Source organism: Neovison vison, chromosome 10 (genome assembly GCF_020171115.1).
Source record: "Neovison vison isolate M4711 chromosome 10, ASM_NN_V1, whole genome shotgun sequence".
Lineage (NCBI taxonomy): Eukaryota > Metazoa > Chordata > Mammalia > Carnivora > Mustelidae > Neogale > Neogale vison.
This window is the reverse complement of record NC_058100.1, coordinates 74,174,730-74,195,140: the sequence shown is the minus strand read 5'-3', so window position 1 is coordinate 74,195,140 and position 20,411 is coordinate 74,174,730. Positions and strand designations below refer to the sequence as shown.

General features: G+C 58.7%; 1 protein-coding gene across 1 annotated transcript; it reads left to right on the top strand.

Moving 5' to 3' along the window:
• Nucleotides 1-413: 413 nt before the first annotated feature.
• SLC45A3 (solute carrier family 45 member 3) lies at nucleotides 414-19,531 on the top strand. The gene is made up of 5 exons (XM_044267749.1): nucleotides 414-477; nucleotides 12,696-13,071; nucleotides 13,925-14,707; nucleotides 15,430-15,695; nucleotides 17,745-19,531. The coding sequence occupies exons 2-5, from the start codon at nucleotides 12,900-12,902 to the stop codon at nucleotides 18,180-18,182; spliced, it is 1,659 nt and encodes a 552-aa protein (XP_044123684.1). The 5' UTR covers nucleotides 414-477; nucleotides 12,696-12,899; the 3' UTR covers nucleotides 18,183-19,531.
• The last annotated feature ends 880 nt before the right edge of the window (nucleotides 19,532-20,411 follow it).

Below are 20,411 nucleotides of genomic sequence, written 5' to 3'. Positions count from 1 at the left end.
CAGCTCCGCCCCCGGACCGGCGGACGGCCAGAATAGCACGTGCGGGTAATGGTCGCAGACTGGCTCCGGGGAGGGGAGGTGCCCCGCGGAGCCGGGCAGTCTCTACCTAAATGTTTTGGTGGCGAGCGGCGAGGGGGCGGTGCACGGCCCTAGGTAATGACAGGGCAGGCGGGGAGCCACGCGGGGGCTGCCTGTCTCGGTCGCGGCTACAAAGACCGCTCCGAGACCTCCCGCTTTCTTCCCCCGGGACCAGCCCCACCCCTTCCCACCGCTCCCGCACCCCCCACCCCCGACCCGCCTCGCCTCGCCTCGCCCCTCCCCTCCCCCTCCCGCAGCCCCAGCGCGCATGCTCTCTCCCCCCGCGGAGCAACCTGGAGATTTAAAAGCGGCCCGGCTGGCGCGCGTTGAGAGGAGGCGGGGGGGGGGGGACAAGCTCGCGCGCGCTGGCCCCGGGTGACAGCCGCACACCTCGGCCAGGTAGGCGCGCGCCCCCTCCTCTCCCGGGGGAGGGGACCCCCCCGGCGCGGGGGAGGGAGCGGGGCCGCGCGGCGGAGCTCCGCGGGGTGGCGTGTTCCGCGCCCCGCGCTACTCCCGGGGGAGGTGGCGGGCCCCGGGCGCGTTCCCTCTGTCCTGCCGCTCGGTCCCCGCGGAGCCGGGCTTTCCTCCGCGGAGGGCGGGTTGGGCTGGAGCGCCGGGTCGCCCGCTGTCCCGGGCCCGGCGGCGGGTGGGCGGGGAGCGGGCCCTCCCGGGACCCCCGGGCCGGGCGGACGGCTGGCGGACCGGCCGCTCGCTCCTGTTGCAGCTCCAGCGTCAGAGTTTTCTTTGGAAAGTTGCATTTATTTTCTTCCCTTGTCGCTGCTTCGCCGGAAAGGGACGGGATGAGTCACCGCGGCACGCACAGTCCGGGACTGGGGAGCCGGGAAAGGGGCCGGCGGCGGGGATGCCGTGGGGTCCCCGGGCTCGGCCAGCTTGCTTGGGCTGAGGTGCGGGGGTTGAGAAGGGAGGGAGAGGTGACCGAGCGATCTCGGACGCTAGTCTTGGGGCCAGGCTCCGGGCAGAGAGTTGAGGCTGGAGTGTGTGGGTGTGTGGGTTCCTCTGCCCCCTGCCCCGCAGCCTCGGTCATCCTTGCGGGGGCGGGAGGGAGGAAAAGGAGAGGCCCTTTTCTCCGCGCCCCCAGGGGGCCTCCGGTAGGGACGGTGACAAAGCTGAAATCAGCAAACAGGTGTGATGAGATGGTACCTGGACATCCGCTCTGGCTTCTCAGGACTCTGGGCTTAGGCAGCGGCATGGCCTGCTGGAGGAGCTCCCTGGGACCTGCGGCGTTTCTCCTGAGTGCGAGCCAGCCCTTCGCCTAGTCTTCTGTTCCCCTGAAGCGCACGAACCCCCCGTGACTTGCTTTTGCCCTTGACCTCTGAATCAGCTTCCATCTTCCTCACAGACACTCTTGACTTGCTCAGCTTTTCCTCCACCCCCTGGGCTGCTCGTGCCACCCGGCTTCCTTCTTTCTCCAGGGGCCAGAGTTGGGGTTGGGAGGGGTTTGGCATCGTGGGTACCTGGTGAGGACTTGCCCTTCAGCTGTTACACGGACCTGATCCCAGTGGAGCGGACGCTAAGAATAGCCCAGCTGCTGTTTTGCTGCCCTGCAGTCTGCCGGGGGGCACAGCCCAGGCACCCAGGCCCAGGGCCACCTTCACTACTGCTCCTGGAAGTCCTGCTGGGGCTGTGAGTGAGGCCCTGGGGGCCTCTGGCCGCCTTTCCTGAGGCACCTAGCAGATCTCCTTTCAGAACAAGCAGCCTTGGTGTGGGGCTCACCTGCCCAAGGCTTGGGGAGCAGACTGGCCTTGGGGGTGGGGAAGGGAGGGCCGGGGAAATGTGCAGCCCAGCTTCTCCTAGGGAGTGAGTGCTGCGGTATTTGAGGTCACAGGCCCTTCTGTTGGATGGGTCCCATCCCCTCATTCCTCCCTTATCTCCTCCCCCCAGGCCTGTCATGGAGCCAGGACTCTGTTTTTCTAAAGGTGCTCAGAAAAATGGAGTTTGAGTCAGCAGGATGAGTCTGAAGAGGAAAATACAGCTGTGGCTGAATGTACAGCTGTGGACATACAGGCCCCACTTAGAGTATGTGTGTGGGGTGTGTGAGGGGAAGTTTTCCTATTTCCTCATGGAGCTTGTGGTGAACTTCCCTGCCCCTCCTGGCTCTCGGGTTATCCCGAAGGAGGAGAAAGAACTGCTCCTGATTCTTGGTGGCCCACCCAGGTCCTTCCAGGCCACCAGGTGGTGGCGGGTTGGTGTGGAGGCCCCTCTCCCAGCCTGGGCAGGGCTCTGGAGGGACAGGCAGAAACGTGGGGATGGTCTGAGGACGCTGAAAGTGAAATTAAGTACCATCATTTGGACCATTAGAACCCCACAACACAGCATTATGGGTAAGAACCTAGATTGTCGGGGCACCTGGGTGGCTCAGTGGGTTAAGCCTCTGCTTTCGGCTTAGGTCATGATCTCAGGGTCCTGGGATGGAGTCCCTCATCGGGCTCTCTGCTTTGCAGGGAGCCTACTTCTTCCTCTCTCTCTCTGCCTGCCTACTTGTAATCTCTGCCTGTCAAATAAATAAATAAAATCTTAAAAAAAAAGAACCTAGATTGTCAGAAAGACAGGCTTTCTACCTTGGCTGCTCTCTTGGGTATGGAAACATTGGGTGAGTTACTTAACATCTTCAAAGCCTCCATATACCTGGCTGCAAAATGGGGCTGATAATGACAATACTTTCCAGCCTTTTTTTTTTTAATTTATTTAGGTAAGCTCTACACCCAATTTGGGGCTCAAACTCAGGACCCCGAGATCAAGAGTTGCATGCTCTTCTGACTGAGCCAGCCCGTGCCCTGTAGCTTTTGTTTGTTTGTTTGTTTCTTAAATGTAAATAGCTAACGGTCTGTAATATGTAAAATAGGAAAAATGTAGAGCTTTATTAAATCATGCATACAGAGTACTGGACTTTGTGCCTTAGGTAATAGTAAGTGGTCAATAAACATTAGCTAGTACTTATTATGTCTATTACTCAGGACCAAATGGACAGCAACACCCAGCCTGGGACTCCATGCTTGGGTTCTGCTCTTGTTTCTTTGGGAGCAAGGTCTCCCCGACCTCGGGGAGTCTGTATAACTAGTGAAGAGACTGGCTTCCAGCACCCAGGTGCCCGGATTTCAACCCCGTTTCCTCTTGTGCAAGTTATTTCATTATTCTGTGCTTCCCGTTCCTCCTCTGTAGGGCACCGCGTCACCGGATTCTGAGGGTTGCAGGAGCTGATACAGGTGGAGCTCCCATCGCCGCAGGGGGTGTAACAGCCTGATCAATGTCAGCTGTTGTTATCGGGTGACAGTGGAGGCAATATTTGTGGTTTATGCTTAGAAACCAGAGTTTCTGAGCAGGGGAGTGAGACCATATATAATTATATGTAAACTGTGAATGACCTACTTGCTGTTGAACTTGTGGTCTAGTGCAAAGAACACACCAGGACTGGACATCCTGGCCTGTTCTCCATCAATACTGTGCATGACTTGTTTTTTAATCAGTCCAGAAACTCCGGCCCCGCCTATCTCCTCAAGGTGGGCGAGAGTACCGGAGATAATAGAGGTGAATATGTATCTTGAAAGATTAAGAGCCTCCTCTGCAGAAAGGTTATTTGCTGTGATTTTTAGGGAAACCATATGAGGAAGAGGGGGCATACTGAAGATGGGGTTCTACTCTGTTCCTCCCCCGCACCCGGCCCCCAAGCCCTTTGCTTTCTGATGGCCAGAAGAAAAACCCAGCTTGCCTTTCTCTGAATAGTCAGTGGCCCTGTTTGCTGAGCAGCAAGGACAGAGTCTGGACCAGTTGGTGCCAGGCCCAGCATCGTGATCACTGATGCCACTTGACTCCCAGCATTGGAGCTGGAGTGTGGAGCTTTGTCTAGTGTATTAAGTGTCCCTGCTGGGGGACAGGAGCTGACCGAGCTGTCACGGGGTGGTCCTGACATCTGGCCAGAACTTCCTATTTAATCCCTTTTCCTACTATGAGGTCTATGTTTCCTCCTCCATGGGAAGAAGTCCACAGTTTTGCCACTGCCCCCGAATGACTTGTAGGGCTTCTTGCTTCTGATGTTGGAGACGGGCCTGCCTCACCGATTGGCCGTGGCGTCCGTGTCTATAAAATGGCGAGGATAATATTCACTGCGCAGTGTTACCCTGGGGATTACACGAGATAGGCACGTTTTGCAGAGGGCCTGCACAGGTCAGGGGCTCAGTACTTGTTTGTTCCCTTCCCCTTCTTTGTTGATTCGGGAGATTACTCTCTCCGGGAAGCTGGGATGAGCCAGCAAGAATGGGTTGGAGAGCAGCTCCTGGTCCCATGGCCCATAGTCCCATAGTCCCTCGGTCACCAGTTTCAGGCCAGACCCAATGCCCAGCGGGATCCTTGCCCTCAGGAGCCAGAGACAATTCCCTCCTTCCCCAGTGCTCTTTGTTACCTCTCACCCAGCCTCTAATCTCGAATATCCTTTTGAGCTAGCACAAATAGTTTCCGAGCTGGAACCACACAACCCATCTCTAGGGATGTGACAATCTAGCTTCCTGCTCCTGGCTCCTGTCGCTGCAAAGAGCTGAGCGCCCAGATACCTTGAGCGTGGCCCTGCCTGAATTCCTGCCAGGCCGTTCATGTTGCAGCAGACAGGAATCCTGATTCAGCCTCACTTAAAGGCCTTCTGTTGAAGACGACTCCTTCTAGGTCCTGGACGGGGACTGTGGTCCTTGCTTTCCAGGAGCTGAAGGGCTGATGGGGCAGAGGTTAGGGAAGGAGACCAGAAGGACCACTGGCAGCATCCAACCCTGAGAGCTGCCTGTTGAGCGCAATAAGTTTTGGAGGAAAGAGGGGATCCTTTTTTGTTTTGTTTTAAGATTGTATCTATGCGTTTATTTCACAGAGAGAGAGAGAGCACAAGCAGGGGGAGCAGCAGGGAGAGGAAGCAGGCTCCCCAAGGAGCAAGGAGCTGGATGCAGGGCTTGATCCCTACACTCTGGGATCATGACCTGAGCTGTAGGCAGACACTTGAAGGATTGAGCCACCCAGGTGCCCCTGAAAGAGGGGATCCTTGACGGCTTGGGTTCCAGGGAGCCCTAGAGGATATGCGGACTTGAGTTGGACAGGAGTCAGGTGAATGAAGTAACTCCAGTATGGCCATACTTTGGAAGGAAAATCAGCCCCAGGGCGGATACATTTCCCCATCTTGGTCCAGATCTGAGATCGATACCCATTGCCACGATTTTGGGTCTGGTGTTCTTGCCACCATGCCTCACCGGGGAGGGGGCCAAAAGGAGAGGTCGGTGTGTGTAGAAGTACCAGTCTCTAGTGGCTGTGTTTTGCAGGTATCTGCCCTTTTCTGCATAGGCCTGACCTGCTCAAGGCTCTGCAACATGGCTCTTCCTCCAGGAAGCCCTGGGAGAACCGGTCATGCCCTACATCGCGGGCCCCCAACTCTAGGGACTTGGGTCTTAGCATTCCCAAAGGGGCTGTATCCACCGCACCTTCATGGTGGGCTGGCCCGTAATTGGATCTCAGCGAGCATTGGATGGGTGGGTGGGTGAACGAGTGAGCCAGTTAATTTTTGTGCTCTTTGACGGTCCTTTGGGGGAGCTTAGGTTGCAGGCACTGAGGCATACTTCCTTCAAGCGTGGGCAAACTAGGACTCTTTAATAAAAGAGTCCTTTTTGGAAACCCCCTGCACCCTGCTCACTACTGAATGACTGGGGTTTTGAGAACACATTTCCATAGGGCTGGCTCTGGCCCAGAGCCTTCTGATGATAAATAGGACTGATCACAGACTGTAGGATATCAGGGCTGAAAGGGCCCGAGATCGTTGAACTTGAGACCTTAGAGGTGGGACATCGCAGAGCTAGGACCAGCATCCTGGTCCTTCCTCCCAGCCGGGGGTTCTGCTCCTCCATAGGTCTGTCCAGACCCTCTATCCCCTGCCTCTTTTCTGCGTGCTTCCACCTCCTGAGGGAGGCCAGTCTGCAGGGCGGGGGCAAGGGTTGGCTGTGCGGGATGAGGAGAGCTGCCTGGTCTGGCTGGCTGGCTGGCAAAGTTCAAATTCACTAGGAGGGAGGCTGTTCAAGTTTCACTTCACAGGGGCCCTAGGAACTGAGAAGGCATCGGAAGCAGAGAACTTCCCAGCGGCCTGGAGACTGTGCCAAGCTCCCCATTCTCCCCACCCTGGATCAGGGGATTTCTTGGTACCTCTACCCCTCGTTGTAGTGAAGCATTTCTTGTGGCCCAAGTAGAGAAAGAATTTACCAATTTCTGCTAGGCAATTGGAGTCCAGCTCTGGGAGGGAGTAGGAAAGAGGGCAACTCTGCCCCCAGATGTCTCCGTTACTTGGCTCAGTCTTGGGTGGCCGCTAACTGCTGGCACTCTCCACCTGGTTCCCTGGCCTCTCTACCATGGAAGGCTGTGAAAGCCTCTCCCCAGTGCCATGTGGCCTTGGCAGTGAGCACTTACCCGAGGGAGAGCACCACACCTGAGGCTTAGACAGGGAGTGGGACGGGCGGCGGGTGGGCACGAGATCACTTAGCCGTTCAGTTGTAAAGAACCTTAGACCGTATATAGACTCGTTCTCATTTTACACCTGTGAGTCCCTGGTGTGTGTGTGTGTGTGTGTGTGTGTGTGTGTGTGTGTATAAAACGACTTGTCCAGGCTATACAGCAGCAAAAGTTGTTGAAATTGGACTATTCTGTCCTGGTTCCCAGTTCAGAGCACTTGGCAGCATTTCGAATGCTTGGAATTAGAGGGAAAGGCATGTCAGGTATCCAGTACATGCCAGACACCTCTGGACAGCGGCTGTCAGCCACTGTGATTCCTGTCCCTGCAACGCGATCCACCCTCGTCCCATAACCCAGGGAGGTTGACTCCACCCTCCATCCCCTTCTCATCCTCTGCCAGCACCCACCAGGTCTGCAGCAGTGACCTCTCCTCACCTGTCCGGGCCAGCACCTGGGGAGGCATTTGCATTCCTGGCATTCCTCTGCCTCTGGGGGCCAAAAGGGGCGTGAGTGGCGTCAGGCGAGGGCGGTGTGGGCGGCACATGGGTGAGAGGGGAATGCTACCGGAGAAGAAGGGCTGCTAGTCCGTCCTGCTCTCCTGCTCTGACAGCCGCTGCTCCCGCTGCTCCCCTTTGGGGGTGAGAGAGTCCTCTGCCAGGTGTCCCCACCAGAACTTCCACGAGCTGTCTCTGCGAGGGGGATGGCATTCGTCTCCGTGTCCTCACCCTGCAAATGCCTGTACTCATGGTCCCCACCTCATGCGGGGTCTGGCGGGCCACTACCCAGGTCATGTGAGTGGGGGAGCTGGCGTGCACACCCAGATCGGGCTGCCACCAGCAGGGGCACCCTGCCGAACCCCCCAGGGTTCAAAGACCGGTGGCCCCTCCCGGGGGTAGAAGAGAGCTCGAGGGTGAAGAGTAACTGATCGCCTGGGGTCGGAGGGCACTTGGTCACGGTGACCTGGTGTGACCCTTGGCCGCCACTGTTGTCCAAAGGGATGTCTGATTGGGAGGTCTCTGCCTGGAGCCAGATGTGTGTCTGTGCAGAAGGTCACTGCAGGATTGCCAGGTGACCCCTTGGGAAGATGCTTCACCTCCACTTGGGCTGGCCAGGACTGACCGGCCAAGGCGAGGGTCAGAGTAGCCCCAGAACTCCTGTCACTGGGTTGCAGAGAGGAGGGGAGAGGAGAGTGGGCTCTGGGGACCGCCTGCCCGCCGGTCCTTTCCCCTCCCCTTCCCCCAACCTCTTCGCATTTGTTTCCTTTCAGAAGCAGGACTGGTGCTCTCAGACAGGGCAACAAAAGCAACTTTCCTCCAAGCCACTGCCACCTGTTGGGTTTTCACACATTGGGGGTGAGTGGGGGGAGGGGGCCATTGCCCCTTTCCCAGTGTCTGCACTGTGCCCCCTCTGCCCCCCCAGGGCCTGGGATTCTCTGTGCTGCCCGAAGTGACAGGGCTCCGGAGCCAGAGGGGGTGGGGGGCCCGCGGCAGCTGGAAGGGGAATTGAGTGGGAAGGGGCCAGTGCTGGCAGCCGGGAGAGAGTTTGATGGATTACTCTGCAGGCTGAGAGGTTTCTCCCTAATCCCCCTTTGTGTCCCGGCCTGCAGCCCCCTCACTCTCTCTGACAAGCTGCTAAGCAGAAGGCTTCCAGTCCGAGCGAAGAAAAGGCAGCGCAGCAGGGCCATCTCCAAATCCCTGGCCCCTAGGTCCTGGGGGAGGCTGGAGCCGGGGAGCCAGTCTGGGCCAGGGGTGGGGCCCTCCTCCCCTCGCTCCAGCCCTCCCCCTCCTCCTTTCTGCCCATTCCCTCGAGATGGAGAGGTTTGGAGAGGTTGCATCCTGAGCTGAGTGGTCAGGTGGCTGGGGGTGCCCTGTGTAGCCCAGGCCTGGGCTCTCTGCAGATCGCTGCCTTTTTTGTAGGGTGGGGTGGGGGAGAGCGGACCCGCCCTTCCTGCGAAGTTTGAGCCCGAGAATCCAAGACTGAATGTGGGTGTGAAGGCACGCCCCAGGCGCTGTGTCCTGTGTGCCGCCCTTCCCCCAGCTGCCCAGGTAGCAATTCCCAGAGCCCCCGTCCCGGCCCGGGGCTGTAGTGAGAGCAGGCAATCAAAGGATGCTCATTTGCAGGGCCCCTGGCTGGCCAGCACGGCCTCTTTCTGGGGCGGCACCTGGCCCCAGGAGGGCACAGCTCATTTCGGGAGTGTGCTAGGTTTTACCAGTAAAGGCCAAGGACATTGGTCCCCTGGGGCTGAGGCAAGGGGTTGGGTCACGGGGATGTGGGGTTGGTGAACGCCCCCGTCCTCTTCCGTGCCCCCAGCCTAGAGGGCTGAGAGAACTGGGAGAGCTCAGTTTGGAATGAGATCCTAGGATCCAGTCCGGTGTGGAGGAATGGGGGTCCCCCCCTTCCTATGTGGGGGAGGCTGGCCGGGAGTGGCCCCACCCCCTTCCTGCAGCCGAGTCATTATTCCTGGAGGGAGCCCAGCCCACCCCGTTTCCTTCTCCACGGGAGGGGCCGCCTGGGGGCTGTGAGGGGTAGAGGAGCGTGTGAGAAAGCCGGGCGGCTTTATGAGTGTGGCGGGAGGGCGCAGGGTCGCTGAGCTGCTGGGGTCAGGGTGGGTGGGGGCCGAGCTGTTTGATGTGCCTGGGTGGGTGGGGAACGCCGGTTTCTGCATAAAGAGCCCATAGAATTGCGGCCTGACACTGGCCCGCGGCGGGCTGCAGCCCGGCTCCTCTGGCCTCTGTCCGTCAGCGCAGGGAATCTGCTCCCCCAGCCCCACCTCGGGCGCGAGGGGGGCAGGAGCCCCTTTGAAAGCCCTCAAAGGCCTCTTTATGCGTCCCTCTGACCCTCCCTTCCCGCAGGGAGCCACCAGAAGTGGGCTCTCGCCTTTCCTCCCCGCCTTCACTCTGTCTTTTGAATTTTGGAGAAAGTTCAGGCCAAGTTTGTTCTCGCTGCTCAGTTTCGTTTCCCCATGCTCGCCCGTGGCCGAACCCAGCGTGGGGCTTCCTGCCCAGTGGGCTGTGGGTCCCCTCACCACGTTTGAAACTTCAGGAGTTGCCCCTTCCGGCGGTCTGGCCAGGGTTTCCCTGGTGGGGGTGGGGATGGGGGGGCCCTTCGGACTTTCCCATCTCTCCCGCTGCCCACCCCCGACCCCCACACTGCTTTCTGCCGTGCCTTCTTGGGGGAAACGTTTCCCAGGTGCTAGGGAGCTAGGAAGGTTGCCCATAGGGCTGCTGCTCCGGGGCTGAGCTCACTGACCAGGCTCAGCGGGCTTGCGTTCTGCTTCCCCAGGGATGAGGAAAGATGGCCTGGGGCAGAGCTCCATGGAGGTTCCTGGAGGTCTTGGGCTTCTCCCAGCCTTCTTGCTGTCCTGTCATTGGAGGACAGATACCTAGAACTTGAGAAGGACTCGGGACTCCTTTCTGGAGGTCAAGGCCACAATCTCCTCTCTGTATACCGCTGCCCTCCTCTTCCTGCCCCCTCCCTACCAGGTGAGTCTCCAGAGGAGGCCGACTCTTCTGTTTGCCAGATGGGCCCAGTGCTAAAGGAACAGTGGGACAGGCAGGGTACTGGGGAGAATTGAGTTTGGTCTCCGTGCCTGCACTCCTGAGGAAGACAGGGGGTGCCTCAAACGGGGGCTGACAGTCATCGGTCACTTAGAAGCTTTGCTGGGCAGCGTGCCCTCGGGCTGCAGGAGGGAAGAGTGGCCACAACAGTGGGAAAGTGGCAGGGAGCTACTTGCTTCCCTACTGCTGTGGACCTGGGCTTCTGTGCTTCTGACCTGGAGGGACAGCAGGTGGCCGGTTAGCACTGAGGGAGTCCTCTGTGGTGCCCTCCACCCTGAGGACCCCGGAGTGGGGATGCTGTGGGGTGAGACTGGGGCTCTGGGGAACGTCCAGGAGGGGGATCTTTGGAAGGGAAGAATATTCTTGTGGGCTTGGAATTCCTTAGGCAGTTCTGGGCTGGAAAGAATCAACTCTAGTCTAGGTGGGGCAAAAGTGCCCTGGACCTTGGGGCACAGTTGAAGTCAAAAGAGCGAGGATGGGTTTAGCAACCTAAGAACAGAGAGGCGCTTGCTGGACTTCGAGCCTGCCCACCTCCTACCCAGTTCCTTTCAATGAATTCTTCACCTGGCCCAGCCCCCAGCTACCTGGTGCAGCAGAGGGGAAGGGGCAGGAGAAAGGAGGGAGGGGGAGGCCGCTCCTGAGCTATCTGGACTGAAGAAGGGAAATTCCTCTCTTCACCCTCTTTGGTCTTTTTGTCTTTCTCTCTTGTGGTCTAAGGAGGGTGTCCTGCGTCTTCCAGGGAGCAAGGGGCCAGCTTAGGGAGGGAAGGAGGCAGGTGGGGTGCCTGGTTTTGTCACAGGGCTGCAATTTACTTGCAACCACAGGGAGCAATGAGAGCTTGGGAATGTGGGCAGGTTGTGGGTGAGTCTGGGTCTGACAGTCTGTTTGCTCAGGGAGGACCCAACAGCAGGTGAATGTCCAGGGCCTGCCCAGACTGGGGGCGGGGAGTAGAATGGGCTGGAAGCCTTTTGGCCCAGAACCCCACCCTCCAGGTTGGAGAGTACAGCACCCTATCTTGGTCTGTGGGCAGGCTCCTGGCTTCCCCAGGGATGCTGCGGTGGGGGAGGAGCGTGGCTCAGAACTGCCCAGCAGGGACTGATGTGTGGCCCCTCCCAGCCATGCCACCCCCTATTTTACACTGCTCCCCGTGCCACCGCCATAGGAGTGCATGCCCCTTCCCAAAGTGGATCGTCAGGGTCTGAGTAGAGCTTTGGGGAAGAGGTCACAAGTTGCCTGGCCTTCCTTTCTGGTCTACTAGGGCTTGGAAAGCAGTTATGGGAAGGACACATCTTCCCCGGTTTGGCAGCCACCTGATTTCCCTGTGGCGTATTTCAGAGAGCACCTACCACAGGCTTTGTAGCGCCCAAGGCCACTGCGGGCAAGAGGCCCTGGGGGCTGTGGACCCAGTGCTATTCCTGGGCCTTTGTGGGGATGAATGGGTGAGGCAGGGGAGGGCATCTAGACTCCCACTGGGAGTGGCAGGAAGCTCTGTCTGCACCTCTTTGGGAGGAATGAGTGACAAGTTAGGGGACTTTTCTCAGGAAGACCCACCTTCTCTACTCCTCTTTGTGGCTGACTTGATTGTCCCTCTTTCGTGGTCCCCTGTAAACAGAGCAGACTGCCTCGGGTCCTGTTGTCAGGAAGCAAGAGCTGGAGGCCCATTGCCTGGGGCTGGGGGGCACAGCGTGGCATGGCTGCCCCAATGGGGTCTCTATGCCCTGGAGGCAGGCCTAGCAGGGAGGGCCGTGGGGACATCTCTGCTGAGAATGGAATCATCTGGGGAGCAGAGAGGGCTGCCTGGAAAGTGGTGGGGCCTTCCAGCAGCGCCCGGTTACGGGTGTCTGTACGGGCTGGTGCCGTTCGGTGCCCCTGAGAGGTGGGGACCTGGGAGCGGGCCCCCCGTCCCGTGACAGTTGGGCAGTCCACGTGGGAACGTTCCACGGAGAGACTCCAGGAAGAGGTTTGCAGGACAAGGTCCTCCAGGGGCGCCCTCTTTAAGTGGTTTCAATGACAGGTTAAAACTCAACCCAACAAACCACAGCCTCCCCGCCCTCCCCACCCCCTTGTCCTCGTTCTTGGGGGCCGGGATTATGATGCAACGTGGCTTGTGGCCAGCAGCTCGGGATAGGAAGCGCTGCTCCTAACAGAGGGGAGTTGACCAGCCCAGCTTTGGGAAGTGGAGAGAGAAAAGCAAACACACCAGGCCCGGCAGAGGGTCTCCAGAGGCACCTTGATAACAGGGCCTGAGGAACTGGGAATTCAATTGGTCTGATTTTTTTTTTTTCTTTTTTCCATACCGGCAGGCAAGGGCAATGGCAAAGATAGTCCAAAACAGAGAAAAATGGACATCTCTTTGGCTCTGGAGTGTGCTGAAGTTTAAAAATGATATTTACCTTATTAGTTATGTCAGCCTTAGGCTAATATTAACATGCATTTCCTGATTGGCAGCAGGGGTGGCACGGTCACTCCATTGTCAGCCTGGGAGTGAACAGGATTCAGAGAACTCAGAGCAAATCCCAGAGGCCTGGTTCCTAGGATTGCACAGTCTGGGTTTGACTGTTACTGTCCTTTCAGGATCTGAGGGATGAGCTATGTCCCCACCGAGGCTCCCTGCGCCCACAGGCGTGTAGCGTGGCCTGAGGAGCCGGACCTGCACGGAAGGCTGGCAGAAATGGGCTCCTGGCAGAGGCCGGGGCACTCAGTGGCAGCAAGGAGGAGAGGCCTGGGCGTCCGGAGCAGGGCCGAGCCACGGCAGCCGGGGAGCGCGTGAAGCCCACCATGGTCCAGAGGCTGTGGGCCGGCCGCCTGCTGCGGCACCGGAAAGCCCAGCTCCTGCTGGTCAACCTGCTGACCTTCGGTCTGGAAGTATGCCTGGCCGCCGGCATCACCTACGTGCCACCCTTGCTGCTGGAGGTGGGGGTCGAGGAGAAGTTCATGACCATGGTGCTCGGTGAGTGCAGCACAGCCTCCTTGCCTCCTGCTGTGGGTCCATGACACCCAGGAGGCAGGGTGACAGTGCTTCTGCCCAAAGAGGGAGAGGTGGCTGCTGGCTCAGGAAGAGCCAGTGGAGGCAGCAGGTTGGGCCCTGCTGGGTGGATGGGTGACCGTGGGCAGGGATGGGGCAGTGGGTGCCCAGTAGGAAAAGAGCACAGGGACATTCCGTGGTCCCCCCAATACCCCAGATCCCTACACAGTGCCTGGCACGTAGCAGACACGGCTCTTCCCTTAGTTCAGCCCTTTCTGTCTGTTACTCATTTAATCCTTGCAATAGCCTTTGGGGTCCCCCGCTTCATCAGTCACAGAGGCTGCTGAGCAGTTGGGTGACTTAGGCAGGCTGGAGGACTAGCTACCGATTAGGAAGATCAGGGGCTCCCACCTAGGGCTCTTTCTTATCCCCTAGGGCGTAGGCTGGGCCCCGACTGCAGATGTGTTCTGTAAAAGCCACAGAAGGCAAGAGGTCACCCTGGGGCGGCTCCCAGGATGCCGGGCTCGGGGGGTGTGTGTGTGTCACACTGCCTGTTGAAACCCCGCCTCGTGCCCCCCACCTCTCCCTCGGCCCCTGTGCTTCAGGCTCACTTACCGGTTGTTCCGTGTATCATTGTGCCCATCTGAGGATGCGGCGTTAGTGGTCCTGGCTGCGAGGGCAAACCTAGAATCTGCGTGACATACCCCATACCATGTCAAGCAAAGAAGTGGCCCTGCATGTGGTGGTCATTTCCATCCTCCTCCAGGAGCTCAGTCTCCCTTCCCCACCACTCCCGAGGGCTGCAGCCTGTGGCTCATACGACGTGTCCTTCCTGCAGGCATTGGTCCAGTGCTGGGCCTCATCTCGGTCCCACTCCTAGGCTCGGCCAGTGACCACTGGCGTGGGCGCTATGGTCGCCGGAGGCCCTTCATATGGGCCCTGTCCCTGGGCGTCCTCCTGAGCCTCTTCCTCATCCCGAGGGCCGGCTGGCTGGCGGGGCTGCTGTGCCCGGACGCCAGGCCCCTGGAGCTAGCCCTGCTGATCCTGGGCGTGGGGCTGCTGGACTTCTGCGGCCAGGTGTGCTTCACCCCACTGGAGGCCCTGCTCTCCGACCTCTTCCGGGACCCAGACCACTGTCGCCAGGCCTTCTCCGTCTACGCCTTCATGATCAGCCTTGGGGGCTGCCTGGGCTACCTCCTGCCCGCGATCGACTGGGACGCCAGCGCCCTGGCCCCCTACCTGGGCACCCAGGAGGAGTGCCTCTTCGGCCTGCTCACTGTCATCTTCCTCACCTGCGTGGCGGCCACGCTGTTTGTGGCCGAGGAGGCCGCGCTGGGTCCGGCTGAGCCGGCGGAAGGGCTGGCTGTCCCCCCGGGCCCCAACTGCTGCCCGTGCCACACCCGCCTGGCTTTCCGGAGCCTGGGCGCCCTGTTTCCCCGGCTGCACCAGCTCTGCTGCCGTGTGCCTCGCACCCTGCGCAGGCTCTTTGTGGCCGAGCTGTGCAGCTGGATGGCTTTCATGACCTTCACGCTGTTCTACACGGACTTTGTGGGCGAGGGGCTGTACCAGGGTGTGCCCCGGGCTGAGCCGGGCACCGAGGCCCGGAGACACTATGATGAAGGTAAGGCCTCAGCAGTGGGGGGCGAGGAGGGGGCTGCTGTGAGAGATCCCCCGCACCTCCAGCTCCAGGGCATGGCCTTGTGTCAGGGGAGGCCCGCAGTCTGTGCAGTCTGAGCCGGGCCCATCGCTGTGCGTCTGGGTTCCCGATTGTTCCCGATATCCTGGTCAGGAAAACGGGCCTGTCTGTGCACGAGGCCGCCACAGTGGCTTGCGGTCACAGCACCTCAGGCCACGGAGAGTTTGCTCACAGTCATTGCTTTCATTTGCCAGAAGAAAAGGCTCAGCTAGTTAAGGAACAGAGGGGGCAGAGGAGTCCAGGCCGCGTCTCGGGTCCACCTGGCCCCAACTGCAGCGTGCCCTCTGCTCCCCTGTAGACTCTCGCCCTTCCCTGGACAGACCTTCAGCTCAGCGTTCCCGAGCTCTGTCCTGGAGCCAAGTGCAGAGCTGTCTTTGGGTTCCCTCTTACTGTCTTAGAGAGTGGAGCACTAGCTGAGGCCCCGAGCAACCCTCAGGGCGTGGTCCCCTGCCCTTAGCTGGAGGCTTTGACCGCACCATCTAATGGCCGACTGTGGAGTAACCTAGATTGCACGTGTGGCAGTCGGGTGGGCTGATGGGGGTGGGGGGAACGGGCCTGGCCACAGTTCTGAGCCCTCCCCAGTTTGTACCAGCCTCTTCCTGCTCTGGCCAACTTCTTCTCCCCCACCCTCCTACCCCCGCCCGCAGGGGTCCGGATGGGCAGCCTGGGGCTGTTCCTGCAGTGCGCAGTGTCCCTGCTCTTCTCACTGGTCATGGACCGGCTGGTGCAGCGATTCGGCACCCGGGCCGTCTATCTGGCCAGCGTGGTGGCCTTCCCCGTGGCTGCCGGCACCATGTGCCTGTCCCGCAGCGTGGCCGTGGTGACTGCATCGGCTGCCCTCACCGGCTTCACCTTCTCCGCCCTGCAGATCCTGCCCTACACGCTGGCCTCCCTCTACCACCGGGAGAAGCAGGTACTCACGCTGGCCGCTGGGTGGGGCGGGGGCGGAGGGCAGCCGGAGGAGCCTGGCCAGTGTCCGGCTGGAGAGCTGGAAAGCGAGGAAAAGTCCTTCTTTGACTGGAGAGGAAGCCGTGTAGCCCTGGGCCAGAGACGTGGGCTGCACGGAAGGAGGGTGTAGATTAGATTCTGGGAATAACTTCCTGGTGTCAGGGCTATAAAGCACTTGAGTGGATAATTGCAGGAAATGCTAACTCCTTCTTTGGGGATCCAGAAGAATTGGGCTAGTGGAGGAGGCGCTCAGTCTGGGCTGGGTAGTTCTAGGCAGAGGTGGTGCTGAGGCTGATCAGATGACCTCCTGGGCTCCTGGCTTCAGCCGCCCTAAGTGGTGGTGGTCTGGCCTTGGCAACGGCTCTCTTTATTCGGGGAGCGGCACTGTGATGGGCCCTGCCCCGCTTTGGTCTCCAAGAGGGAGAAGGGTCCTTACTATCCCTTCTTTTTCTGGTTTATCTTCTTTTTCTGCCTAATTCTTTCTTTTCTTTTCCTGCCTCTCACCTTTGCCTCTGTCCCCTCCCTCGCCCCTACGGCGGGTCTCTGAGCCCGATGCACCTGGCACGGCTCACCCGGCCGCTGTAAGTTGGGGGCCTCCTTCCTGCTTGGCCCCACGCCATCCAGCCCCTCCAGGGGCCCGGTTCTGTGGGAAGCCTTGTGACCAAAGCTGTATGGTCACCTTTGTCCCCTTCACGGGCCTCAGGGAGCTCTGCCCAGAGGGTAAGAAGTTGGGGTGTCCTGAGGGAGGAGACGCAGGCCTGCCCTCCTAGAGCTTCCAGACCATAGGGAGGAAGTTTGTCCGCCGGAAGACACGAGGAGGTAGCGGAGAAATGGCTAGCTAGGAGGGTGGTTCATTGAATAGGCAGCTGCAGGGGTGGGGCATGTGGACGGAGGGGCCAGGGTTTTGCTTGGGGTAGCCCGGTCCCTGAGGCCCCTGTCAGCACATGGATGACCTTCATTGGACTCCATTCTGCTGCTGCCCCGGCTAGGGGCTCGGGGCTGGTGTCCAGAGGCCAGGCTTGGGCATGCGCACTTGCACTCAGGGAACATGCTCAGGCTGGTCCTCCCCTCGGACCACGGAGTGTGCCTCTTGAGGCTCCAGGCTCACTGGTCTTTCCAGGGGTGGCAGGCGGGGAGGACAGGTCCCGGGACGCCCACTCCAAGAAGCAGTTGATGGCACACTTGGCCACGTACGCCGTCTATACTTGCCTATTTCTGGCCACCCCAAGAGCTGTCTGCTCCTTTTGAGCTCTGCCATGGGTCCCAGCTCCAGTGCAGCCGACTCAAGAACCCTTCCATGTTAGGCGCTAATGGGCACAGGGACATAGAGGATGAATTCTGGCCCTATCCTTAAGTAGGGGGTTCTGGCACACAGTGAGAAAGAAGCAAGAAGGGCTTCAACATTAGCCCAGCTAGGCTGAAGGAGTCTGGAAGATTCCTCTTGTTCCTCTCTTCCTCCCGGCTGAGTCTGTTGGGCCTTCCCTGTCCTGAGTCTGGGGCCTTGTGCCTCACAGTACAGCCTGGGACCCCAGTGCGAGCAGAGCATCTCTCTGCGAAGTTGAGGAGTGTGTCCCAAGGCAGAGTGGTGAGGGGCAGAAAGTTGGAGGGTTAACCCCCTGTGTGTGCATTTGGGCCCTCAGGGGTCCCATTTTTGGATTTTGTTCCTCTGTTCTTAGACGTCTCTCTTCTCACCTGTTTCATTCTGTCTTTTCCCTCTACCTTGGGGTTCCATTCTCTTCCTGACCTGCAATTGAAGTTTTGTCTGCCCCTTACTGGTTCCAGGAGAGGCTAGAGGAGACCTAGGCTTCTGGATTCAGATCTGTGCCCCCCATCCCCTGCCCTGGAAGGAGAGTCTTCATTAGACCCAGACGAAGGAGGGTCTGGCCTGCTGCGCAGCTGTCATTGAGGCTGGTGGCCTGGCTTCTTCCAGCCTCTGGTGTGAATGCTGGGGTCTCTTCTTAGAGCTGGGATCCTGTGCTTGGATTCCTACCTCTCCTGTTTTCCTCCTCCTCAGGTTTTCCTGCCCAAATACCGAGGAGATGCCGGAAGCAGTGCCAGTGAGGACAGCCTGATGCCCAGCTTTCCACCTGGCCCCAAGCCCGGATCTCCCTTCCCCAATGGACACATGGGTGCTGGAGGCGGCGGCCTCCTCCCTACTTCACCTGTGCTCTGTGGGGCCTCTGCCTGCGACGTCTCCATGCGGGTGGTGGTGGGCGAGCCGCCTGAGACCAGGGTCATCCCAGGCCGGGGCATTTGCCTGGACCTTGCCATCCTGGACAGTGCATTCCTGCTGTCGCAGGTGGCCCCGTCCCTGTTTATGGGCTCCATTGTTCAGCTCAGCCAGTCTGTCACTGCCTACATGGTGTCGGCTGCGGGCCTTGGTTTTGTGGCCATTTATTTTGCTACACAGGTGGTATTTGACAAGAGCGACTTGACCAAATACTCTGTGTAGAGTCCCTGTGACCCACTGAGGGTCACCACTGAGGACCCTGCCTCCCTGGGTCCCAACCCCTCCCCCACCCCCCACAGCGGATCCAGTTGGCCCCCTGGGGGGGCCTTCCAGTTTGTCCCTGCCAAAGTGGTGTGGCTCTCTGCTGCCACCCCGTGGGGGTGAGGTGCAGAGCTGCATAGGTAGGGGACTGGGGCTTCTCTCTCTCTCTCTCTCTCCAGTCTTCCGGGCTGGCTGACTGTTGGTCCAAACGGGCTTCAGTCTGGATTTCTCCAGGGAGGCCAGAAGGGTCGGGCATTTCCTTAGCTCCGTGCACTGGAATGTGGGACTCTGCAGGGAGATGACCCAGGCAGGGTTAACTGCTAGTGTCCTGGTCAAGACATACCCAGAGAAGGGATTTGGAGAGCTCAGTAACCTCGACCACCTGGTCTTTCATCTCCAAGCCCTCTTATCCCATAGATTCCTTTGATGTTGTCTTGCATGGAAGTTTCTAGTATGAAACTCCTCTGCAGGATTTGAGACTATGAAAGTTATTTGTGGGGAGAGAGGAAGCCGCCTGGCCGCATGGCACTGCCTTCTCCCATTCCCCCAACAACTACATTTGATCAGGACATGGCTTGTTGGCCCCTATGTTGCCATCATAGGGACACAGGCCTTTAAATATTTAACTTATTTATTTAACTAAGTAGAGGGGAATCAATTCCCAGCTCTGCCATCTCGGTGTCTCAGAGGTGAGATCGCCAGTGGGCCCCGGGAGGCAGCTGGTTTATCGGGCTGAGCATTGCCAGAATCATCTTCCCTTGGGTGATCAGTCTGGCCCTAAAACTGCCTAATCCAGGAGCTTGGAAGCTCTGCTTACCCAGCTGATATCCCAAATCATGTTACCCAAGACTGGGGGAGCTGGGAGTGAGTGAAGGGGGGGGTGCTCCGGGTCTCAGCAGCCTCCCTAGCCTCCCCTCCTTTCTTGGCCCAGCCGGCCCCCCACCCCCACTCCCCTCTGCTCTCTCCAGGGCTGGACTGATGAAGGAGCTGCCCACCCCTCCACCCCCTTTCCCCACTGACTCCACAACCCTCTCCCTGGGGCTGTTCCAGGATAGGAAGCACAGAGTGTGGCTCCTCGAGCTTTTATCCGTACCAGCCCCCAGGGCATATCCGTGCTTGGGGAATCTCGCACGGAAACTCAGGAGTACTCCCTGCCTGGGCTAAGGAGGTCTTATCTCTGGGGGGTTTAAGTGCCGTTTGCAATAATGTTATGTCTTATTTATTTAGTGGAGTAAATATTTTATACTGTTTGTGAGCAATCAGAGTATAATGTTTATGGTGATGAAATTAAAGGCTTCTTATATGTTTCATTGGCCTGTGTTTATCTTTCCTGGAGGGGGAAGGATCAGATCTCTCTCAAATTATCCTCAGCTTCCTTCTCAATAGAGATCCTCTGTGGGCAGCTTCAGTTCCCAGTGTCACCAGCAGATGGAGCCATAGACCAGTACTCGTCCTATGCTTGGCGCTTGGGCATGGATGTGCTACCCCTTGGATTGGAGAGTTGTTGGGAATTTGGGGGTGGCGGGTAGGGAAAACATGGAATGCAGGAGAGTGGGGGCATTATCTTTCTCAAAGGGCTCATAATGTGGCCAAAAGTTGGAACAAGCACCCTCTATCAACTGCAGCAATAGGAAGGAGGAAGGAACCTGGCCCGTGCAGGCTTGGATTTCAACATCACTGAGCCTTGGTTCCTGTCTCCTTCACCCTTCCTGCCAGGCTGAGGGCGGATTCAGAGTCTTCCCTGCCATGCCATCTCTCTCACCTTTCCAGACTTGGCTGGCCTTCCTGTTCCGGTCCTCCTGGAACAGTGTAGTTAACACCTCCTTAGTGTACTTAACACCATGTGCAGGACCAGCTGTGCTGGGGGCACCGGGCTGGCTCAGTGGTTAGAGCACGTGACTCCTGATCTTAGGGTTGGGAGTTTGAGCCCCACACTGGGTACAGAGATTACATTTTTTTTTTCTTTTTAAGGACTAGCTTTATTTATTTTTAAGATGTTCTATATTTTATCCTAAATAAATAAAATCTTTAAAAGGAGGGGGGCACCAGGGCGCCTGGGTGGCTCAGTGGGTTAAGCCTCTTCCTTTAGCTCAGGTCATGATCTCAGGGTCCTGGGATCGAGCCCCACATTGGGCTCTCTGCTCAGCGGGGAGCCTGCTTCCTCCTCTCTCTGCCTGCCTCTCTGCCTAC